The sequence below is a fragment of the Plasmodium fragile genome, assembly GCF_000956335.1.
Source record: "Plasmodium fragile strain nilgiri unplaced genomic scaffold supercont1.19, whole genome shotgun sequence".
NCBI classification, from domain to species: domain Eukaryota; phylum Apicomplexa; class Aconoidasida; order Haemosporida; family Plasmodiidae; genus Plasmodium; species Plasmodium fragile.
In genome coordinates, this window is record NW_012192599.1 from 124,510 (window position 1) to 134,774 (window position 10,265).

At 42.2% G+C, this 10,265-nt stretch overlaps 2 protein-coding genes across 2 annotated transcripts; one reads left to right on the forward strand and one right to left on the reverse strand.

The window, feature by feature from the left end:
• Nucleotides 1–2,826: 2,826 nt before the first annotated feature.
• Nucleotides 2,827–5,442, forward strand: AK88_02043 (uncharacterized protein; the record flags this gene model as incomplete). Its single annotated transcript, XM_012479677.1, has 1 exon — nucleotides 2,827–5,442. The coding sequence occupies one exon, from the start codon at nucleotides 2,827–2,829 to the stop codon at nucleotides 5,440–5,442; it is 2,616 nt and encodes an 871-aa protein (XP_012335100.1).
• Nucleotides 5,443–6,772: 1,330 nt separating this feature from the next.
• AK88_02044 (uncharacterized protein) lies at nucleotides 6,773–7,747 on the reverse strand (the record flags this gene model as incomplete). Its single annotated transcript, XM_012479678.1, has 1 exon — nucleotides 6,773–7,747. The coding sequence occupies one exon, from the start codon at nucleotides 7,745–7,747 to the stop codon at nucleotides 6,773–6,775; it is 975 nt and encodes a 324-aa protein (XP_012335101.1).
• Nucleotides 7,748–10,265: the final 2,518 nt, after the last annotated feature.

The window sequence follows — 10,265 nt, forward strand, 5'->3', positions numbered from 1 at the left end:
AGGGGAGGGGATTTATTCATGCAGAATTGCATCATTTTTGTTTTTTTTTTTTTTTTTTTTTTTTTTTTTTCATTTGACATGCGACAGAGGTAGAAAATAAATTTTTATATGAGCGCAACAAATTTGGTTATAGTTGTTCAACAGAATAATTCTGTGCAATCGCATTTTTGCCATTTAAGTTGTCACATATAATTGCATATATATATGTACAACTACATTTATTTTGTTCAGGTACATATATTTCTCTGCAGGCGAGCCACTTGGCTTGTTCATATGTCATGCGGGATAGCTACATTGTTGTATATCTCGAATACTCCTGCGCATGAAGGCACCCCTGCCAGATCGGCATATATAAATAATAATTACGTATGTGCGTACTTGTACATGCGCGCATGTGAACGCCCCTAAATGTATACATGTATATTTTGTATACTGTTGCCTATCCGCGCGATGCAAATCTGTTGTGCAATTTTTGCTAGCGCGATTTGGCTCCTCCCCCAAATTGTTTATTTAACAATTTGAAAAAAGAAAAAGAACATTATTTCGCCAACAACACCAGCGGCTCGCACAATTAGTATGTTGCTCGCAGGGAAAAAAAAAATTAATTCTCTGCGTTGATTCTACCTTCAGCACGATGTAAATATATGCTATCGTACGGATGGCAACACGGTGAAACAGTTTTGTGTATTTTGCAATACAACCTGTGCGAATTTTTTTTTTTTTTTTCACCCTTTTATAAATGCGCCTAATTAGCGATGGGAGTTATTTATAACTTTTTTTATTATACCAATACGCTGTTTTGTAAGACTCCATAAGGTTTCGGTTTTTCTATATGAATGTGTTCGGAGCGGAATGGGAGCGAAATTCACATTAAGTTGAGCAGCCCAATCTTAACATGTGTTGCGTTTCAGCCAAGTGGTACATATTTGGCTAACTCGCCTATGGTTTGGCCACAAACTTCTAACAATCTCTCACGCGTAAGGATTAGAAAAGGGAAGAAGGAACGAAGGAAGGGTAGCAAAGTTGACACATATTCGGTTAGCATCCTTTGTCTGGTAGGGAAGGGCAGCATGTACACACACAATTGCGTAGCGCTTCCCCTTTATACATTCGCATTTTTGTAACCTTTTCCATTTGAGAGAAAACGGCTGTATGCGTTCCCCTCTTGGTATACCCAATTCGTCCATGTAAAAATGCTTTACGCGAGTTTTCACCAAGGCAGGGGTTGCTTTTAACTGATCATGCAGGTCGGACGGGAAGATATGATCCCTTGTTCGTTTACCCATGGCGGACTGCAGACATATTCTGCATGGGTAATGGGGAAAAAAAAAAAAACAAAAAAGGGGCCAGGTTAACGAGACCAACTGGGGGTTTCAACCTGTGAGGCCACTTAAAAAAAATTTTACTTCCCAAAATTGGTGTACCAAATGGTTGTTTTATTTAGCCGTCACGAAGGTGGGACAGTTAACACGTGGGGGGGGGGGGATTACCAATCCTGGCATCAACCCCCACCTGCATATGCGACACGTATGTATTTGGCGTGGAGTAAAATGAGTAGCAGTCCATCTCACGTACACATGGCACATTGGCATAAAAATTGTCGAAGGGGGGAAAAATACGCGCTATTTGGAACTCACATAAGTTGCATAGCAGGTAGCTTCTCAAATGATGAAAGCTCATAATTGGTAGCCTGGTTAGTTGCGGAATTTTCCACTGCTTCGCGGTTTGAATTTTTTCACGAACATACAGAGTTGTAGTGGAACGAGAAGGAAATTTTCGCCATGCCGTAAAAATATTATGCCCCCTAATTTTACATGCACGTGCAAGAATTAGTGCAGTATGTATTTCCCCCGCGTTTAGGGTAATCCACTTTTTTTAAAGCCCCAAGGCTTCGTCGCCTCAACGCGTTTCCATTATGCGTCATTTTATGTGGCCTCCCTTAAATTGCTACTCCAATTTGCCTCCTAAATTTGGCGCGCCCATTTTAAAATTTTCCCTTTCGTTCATGCATAAAAATGGGATTAAAACTCGAGGGTTTACATGGCAACAACATAATGCGTGACAATTGAACAGGCGGGACGCTATATAAAAACCGTGCCGTTTAAAAAACACATTGGAAACAGGATTGATGAATCCGGAGTAACGCTAATCGTTATCTGATAAGAACAGCTTGTCGCTGGACCCAGGCGGTCTCCTAGATTTTTCTTTCCTTTTTTTTTTTTTTTTTTTTTGCGTATAAATTAAACATTTTAAAGAATTTGTGTATACCTCAACGCAGGTGTGAATGCATTGCGGGGACAACCGAGCCGCTTACGTTTGGTCATTCCCTTCATTTTGCTTTGTTTCGTTTTACTTTATTTCATTTTCCGTTTTTTTTTTTTTATCGTGGTGAAGCTTTGCTGGTAACCCCTTGTATTTGGATGCCCCAGCGGTATACGTGTTCGCAGCAGATATTGCGAGCTCTGTTTGCTGCCCATTTTAATTGCCTTCCGCCAGGTGAATAACCAACGTCCTACAAGGAGGGACCCAACGATTAGGGAGATGCTTCCCGAAGGTCACATATCCCCCCCTAACACATATGAATTGTACCAGGGCGAACCCCTAAACACATGCACGAAGAACTCATTTTTGAAAAAAGTCGGAAAAAAAAAAAATTCTTAAAAGGGAAAGGAGGGGGACATATATTCACGTGTATGTATTTATGATGCCCCGAAGAACAGGTCTGCGCCGCATGCGCCTGTCCAGAATTTTCAAAAAAAAAAAAACTCTGCCCTCCCCCTGCCCCCACTAGAGAACCCTCCAATTAGTGACCAAAAGATGTAAGCCATGAATATTATTAACTACCTTTATAATAAGAGCAAGAGCATATACAATCGAAACATAAATGCGTACAATTACAATAACATTGAGAATGAGAATTTGATTAGCAACTTTGTCGACATAAGTAATGGGTACAGCAACCATAGCTGCTCGTCCAAGTCGTCCTCGCGGACGTTGATGTTGGGTGATAATGATGTGCATACGGGTCGTAGGACACAGAGCAGGGAGGAACGCCCCGCTGTGGTGAGAAGGTTTGGGCGAGTCGGTAGGTCAGGGATGGGAACAGTTGGCGCTACTGGCTCGATGAGTATGCCAAGATCGCAGAGCGATCGGATTGATCAAGTGAAGAATATCGCCAGCAGGGAAGAAGACCAAGGGCAGAAAAATCATATTTACGAATTTAATGTTCACAACATTGGTTTCGACACAAAGGTGTATAAGAACAGATGCGATGGAGTCTGTGTCCTCAATGATAATATATACATATTTGACAAAATAAAAAAATGTATATATTTATACACCCCATATAATAATGTGTGGTATATATTTTTAAACATATGTGAAGAAATGTCTGTGAATAAAAATGGAAACTTGGAGTTAACCAATTCTTATGTGAACAGACCGAAACAAAGTATTGAAGGAAGCTTTAGTCACCTCAGCAACATTTCCTTTATGAACTACACAGATGTGGTTTATCTGAATAATTGTATTTTTATAATTAGTAGTAATTGTCATTTTATGAATTTTTGTAAAGTCAATATGCTAAATATGAATACTCTCTTTGGGACCGTTGTGGTAGAATCCGCTCAGAGTAAGTTCGCCGATTTTGCGCAGCTGTTGCGGATGTTGAGAGGGGGTGAGACGGACCGCAAGGAGCACGGCAATAGCGATGAGGATGAGATTCGCCATGTAAGGCAGCCCTCCAGTTGGGACGTGAAGCGTGGTGGATCGTCTCCCCTGCAGGAAACGCCAAGCGGGCTGAAGGGTTCCAATCCTACCCTTCCACGTATGGAGCAAACAATGTGTAGTAACGAAGTGGGTGCCGTGGAGAGCGGTCACATGCACGATAGCCAACGTGAAAGCGGCGATGAGGACATCCAAGGTAGCCACTTCGACGAGTACGTCAGTGGAATTTCCGAATTTTCAGAATTTTCCGAATTGTGTGAATTTTCCGACCTTTTTCCAAATGAAGAGAAAAATGTTTTTAAAAATATGAAGAGATTGATAAAGGCTCGAGATTTCTTCTCCATTTGTAGCGTCAACGAGAGCTGCTATTCCCTGATTTACCTCTTTGGGGGTAAAGGAAGCACCGTCAAAAAGGGCCATGAATATGTGGACATTATTTACAACGATTTGTATGTCTACGATTTTTACCGAAACCGGTGGATGGAGTTATACCAGTACAGGAGTGACAAGGGGGGTGGGTGTACCTCTGAGGAGAGGACAAACCAGGAGGAGACATCCCAAGACAATTCCCTTTTACGTACTCACTTACAAGAGTCTACCACAAACAGAAAGGATAACAGCAACATTCTTTATTTTAAACAGGGTGATACGTCCTCCCCTCCTTCTGGCATACAAAACGATACTAGAAGCGCAGAAGAATGTTTTAATGACAATTCTTTTTTACTGACCTCGAATGATGCGTTTACCAATGATAACAGGACGCAGTCGAGTAAGGTTCAGATGGACGGGGGGGCAGTAAATCTGAGGGACAGCCTGCGCAGAAATGGAGGTACGGTGGATAGCATAGCTACCGTTGCTACGTCCACAGCGGACAGGCATAGCGATTCGTTTAGCCATGCGAAGGGGGAACCTTGGGAGAGGAATCTGATGAGTGGGGACCGAAGGGGCGTTGCAAACAAAGAGGAGCAGGTGGATGACACTTGTTCAGATTTGTACAGCCTCATTTTTGACATTCGTGAAGAAGAAGCAACTGATGGAAAAGCTAAAAAGAATGCAGAGTGGGAAGGTGTGCACAGTGAAATGAAGCCCGTGGAAAGCCCCCAACACACACGCACCAACATATACCATGAGCGTAATGACCCACCCTGTAAAGACTGTGTGCAGGGGAAGAAGTGCAAATATATATGTGACCTTATATCGAACGGAGTCAAGATACGAAGCATCCCCTGGCTTGGAAAAAGAGCAGGACATTCTTGCACGTATTATAAAAACAACCTATACATATTTGGCGGCATCAGTTATTATAGCTTTAATAGTAACAAAATAAATTTAACATTTTGTGACAATTTATTCCTGTACAATATTGAGTCGAATAAATGCTTTGAAATTATGGCCAAAGGAAGTATACCCGAGAAGAGGTACCGACATGGGTGTGTTATTGTTAATGATTATATGTTTGTAATTGGTGGAGAATGCAAGAGTTCCTCTTTACCAAGGAACGATTTGTTTTTTTACGATTTTAAAACCTCTGTGTGGACAGAAGTTGTTATTAACACCAAGGTGGGGTCTCACTCGTTATACAAAACCGTGTGGCTGGAGAACTTTGGGTCCATATATATGTTTGGCTCGTCAATTCTTCGCCTCACGAAGAAGAACTTCCAGTACACCCCGTCGTACAAGAATAACCAGAAGAGGCTGGAGAACCGGCGCTTCTGAGCGGGTGCGCAGGCACCTGCACGCCTGCGTCAGCGTTATGTGAGCGTTATGTGAACGCACGCGTGCGCCTGTGCTTGTTTAATTTTTCCGCCCTTCTTTGCGGAGCATGCCAGAAATGCACGCTAGGAGGTACCGCAGTGACACCAACTTGAGCCCATTTATAATGCCCACCAGTGCCTTTTTGTTTGCCTCTCTTCCCCTTGTCACTGAAGAAGCCGTTTTGAATATTTCTCCCCCAAGAATCTCTGCGACTGGGGGATGCCACATGTTTTAATGATTTGCAGACGAGTGCACATGTGTACACATTCGTATACATGCACGTTCCGTGCTACCCTCTGTTTCGTAATTCTGCCCTGTGCACCGTTTTAATGGCGTCTTTGTCTTCGTGCTCTGCGTCCTTCTCCATCTTCTCATTTTCTTTTTCTTTTTTTTTTTTTTTTTTATCCCATTTTTATCCACGCGCGTCAACCATGTCCATTGTTTCATTTCCCGTGCGTTGTAAATGTGGCGTTTCTTGTTTTTAAAACATTATATGCGTTTCCCCTCGCCACAATTACACACGTAGCCGCGTTTCCCCCCCTTGTTTTTCCCTTTTTTTTTGAATGCACATCCTCTTATAACTCTGCAGTTCTGCTGTTCTTAACAGCCACTCTCCGTAGTGCGTAGAGCATGCCAATGTAGCATTAAAAATGATGTTAATTTTTTTTTTTAAAATGTTAATTTGGTCAGGAAGAATCAATCCCCCCGTACGCATTCGCCATTAGACAGATTAACGTTTTGTTCTTCCCAATTCCCCCTCCATTTTAAGCCTTTCTTATGGCGATGTGAGGGGATACCACGTTGGGGCCGCCACGACACCTTCGCTAGGATGACATTTTTTATTTTAATTGTCCATTTACGTGGCAACGGCTTGATGATCAAGTGCAGGTCAAATTGCGCCAAGGTTCCACAACGGGGGTGTACAAAAAAAATTACGAAAAAATTGACACATCTGGGTGTGGGGCATTAAATGGGATGCAAAAAAAAAAAAAGGTGAGCAGACGAGTAGCGTAAGACGGGCAACATTACCCCCTTTGGTGAAGAAATTTGATCAATATGTACAATGCATGTTTTTATACAAACAGGGGAAGGGCTACTTCGCCGTGAAATTTGCTTTTCTTCCCCCAGTTCGAAGTAATCTCCACCAATAAGGGAAGCAACATAACATGGAACAGATAGACCATGCCTCGTTTATAGCACAGGTGTGCACTTCGCACCCTTCCGCCATAAAAAAAAAATGTAGTTCATCACCCAGGTTTGTCACTCCCTTTGGGGACACGAGGGGGTAAGTTTACGTCTTCGCCTCGTGCATCCTAATTGTGCATGCGTCGATTTTATTTTTGAAGGTGTACCAGTCAATGGAGTCCTCCTCTGGTTTGGCTTTCTTAAAAAAGGAAAAGAAATTGGTATGCCTATCTTTCCTGTCATTTTTATCCCCTTTCCTTTTCCACCCAACAAAGGTATTTAAAATATCCTGAGCAGTGATATATTCCTTTCCTTCCGAAAAGCAGAAAAAACAAGACTTCAGTAAATTTTCGTTAATTTCTTGCCGCTGTATGTAATTTTCCACTTTGCTTCGTATCAGTGGGGAGTCCACATTTTTACTTAACCCTTTTTCGAAGAGGAACATATTATATGTTGGGAAGAGGGAATCTTTTGGCCATTTAAATTTTAGTAGTAATAAGTATTTTTTAAAATCTTCGAAATTCATTTTCCCCTTCTGTGCGAAATGTCTATACCAGTATGCTCTTTTGTCATGTTCATAAAAATTTTTAAATTTAAAAATGGATACAAATTTATGTGTCCACGAGTTATTCCTTTTTGCCTGACCATTTTTCCCATCTGGGTCATTCAGTGTTTCCTGCTCGTTTATGTCTACGTCAACGGCAATGTTGAGCGACTCATACTTTCCATGCTCAGCTAACCTCCCAAACACCTTCACCAAATCGAGTATTTCATAATTTAAAATTGGATTGTATGTGTTATAAACAGGCTCGTTATTGTAGTATTTGGAATATATGCTATTGCCATTTTTAAGGTAATTTATTTTTCTCTGATGTATGTGAAAGAGGGGTGGCTTTATGTACGCATGATGTGGTTTGTTTCTTCTGTGGTGCCATACATTGGGCGAATGACATTTGTTGAAGTGGTGAATACTTTCGTTCAGTTTGGAATGCAGGTGACTTATCCTCCTTGAGTTCACTAGTACGGTGGCCTTCTTCGAGGCAACGATCAACAGGATGAGCAATTGCACTTGCCTTAACATGTTTGCATGCGTGTGCGGTGTGTGGGCGGTGGAGGTGGCTCTTCAGTCGTACGCCTAATTGAGTGTGATTACGGGAGCATGTACCAACGTACTCCTTGCGAAGCGCGCAAAGGTGGTGTGGTACATATGTAAGCACATTTACGAAGACGCGTGTGTCTGAGAAAATTTGCAGCCGCAGCTCCGATGGGGCTTTCCTGAGCACACCTCTCCCTCTTGAGGAATATGAGTAAAGGCCCGTCCGTCACGCGCAGCTGTTCGCATGGCCGTAGGCAAGCTTCTTAGCGCACATTTGTCCATTCCTCACCATGGAAGCAAAAATAAGCAGGTAGGCAAAGAAACCATAAACGAATTTATATACATTCAAGCCGCGTTGCATTTAACTTGGGTGGCTCACTTCGGTTGCCTTTTGGTCGCACCTTGTCGAGTCTCCTTACGAACGTACAACAATTGGGGGAAACAGAAACTGCGTTGCTTGGCTGCTTTTATGCGATGAAAACGGGAGACGTAAGATTCGCGCGACGGGCATACGGCAGTTTCGAAACGGCATCGTTTCTTATCTCCTCTCTTGGCCCGTTCGTTGCTTCGTTAGAAGCTTCGTACGTCACTCCCATCACCGCACCCTTCGCTGCATAGCCCGTTGGTCAACCCATTTGCTCACAAATTCGTTGTGCCCTTCGGCTTTCTCATCGCTTTCCTTTGCTTCTCACCTCTTAACACACGCTACGGCCAGGATGTAGTATCCCGTGCAGGGGACTTACAAAAGTAAAAGTCAAAAAAAGGAAGAAATGCCCTTTTTGATTCTTCCAACATACACATGCAACCATAAACGAATTTATATACATTCAAGCCGCGTTGCATTTAACTTGGGTGGCTCACTTCGGTTGCCTTTTGGTCGCACCTTGTCGAGTCTCCTTACGAACGTACAACAATTGGGGGAAACAGAAACTGCGTTGCTTGGCTGCTTTTATGCGATGAAAACGGGAGACGTAAGATTCGCGCGACGGGCATACGGCAGTTTCGAAACGGCATCGTTTCTTATCTCCTCTCTTGGCCCGTTCGTTGCTTCGTTAGAAGCTTCGTACGTCACTCCCATCACCGCACCCTTCGCTGCATAGCCCGTTGGTCAACCCATTTGCTCACAAATTCGTTGTGCCCTTCGGCTTTCTCATCGCTTTCCTTTGCTTCTCACCTCTTAACACACGCTACGGCCAGGATGTAGTATCCCGTGCAGGGGACTTACAAAAGTAAAAGTCAAAAAAAGGAAGAAATGCCCTTTTTGATTCTTCCAACATACACATGCTCGAAATGCGTTTAAAAAGTTGATGCCTTTTTTTTTTTTTTTTTATCATCCGTTATAATTAGAACATCGATGAACTGTCAATAGTTAAGAATGGCGTCATGCATATATATCTTATGCATGCACATTGGCTCACGGTTTGGCGCCGCGTTTATGCGAAGGCCCTTCGAGCGTATGAGCAAACCGTTGCACCTGTGTTGGGTGTAACGGTGAAATTTTAAGTTGGTGTTTCATTTCCATTTTTATTTTTCCCCCTTATTGTTGATTCTCCTTGTTTATGTAAATATTTGTCAAGGGAAATGGTACATCCGTAATCCATTCAGGCCAAAAAAAAAAAAAACAAAAAAAGGATGTACTCAACAAGTTTTTTTTTTTTTCCACCCCTCGATGATGTACCACATTTTTTGTCTTACAAATTGAGAAACTGGCACAAAATGGAATTTAGAAAGGTATGAAAAATGATGTAAGCATTTTTGCCCTTGTCAATTTGGATTCTCTTTTTAGCTTTTATTTTATGCTTTGGTTATGCTCAGCATTTTTTCCAAACCGTTCGTGCATTTGCACGTCTTTTCACTTCATCCCGCGCCAACAATTAATTGCAACATTCAAAGCGCCAAATGAGCAAGTTATGGAATTCACCAGGTTAAAATTTTGGCAAATAGCGAAAGTACCACGTCCTACACATCGCAGGAAGCGCATCGTTCAGTGCTGTTCGTATGTATATAAGGAAAAAGTGTGTGTTGTTCATGGCGCGCTGTTGACGAAGTGTTGCATCAAGAATTGACAGACGAACATATTTGCATACAACTGGTTAATGTTGTGGCACTTAAGTGATATTTCGTGGTATAGCTTCCTCCTCTTCACTACATTTTTCCTTTTTTAACTTGACATGGTTTGCAACAGACTTTTTATACGTTCCTCAGAACTTTGTGTGTGTGTGTATGTATGTATAAGTACGTTGCGCTCCCTCTTTATGCGCGCCGGGGGGGAGCAGTTTTGGGCAGCCTCAACCGTTGTATGAACATTACAAACACGAGGATGTAGTGAGCATATTTGTTCATTTGTTCGTTCTCTTATATGTTAGCACTTTCGCCTTAGTCGGTAGGCACGTCTGCCCATGTGCCTGCAAATTGTTACGTTCATGCGCAGCCACGTGTGTGTACAAATTTGCAGAAACGTATGAACAAAAAAAAAAAAAAAAAAAAAAAAAAAAAAAAAAAA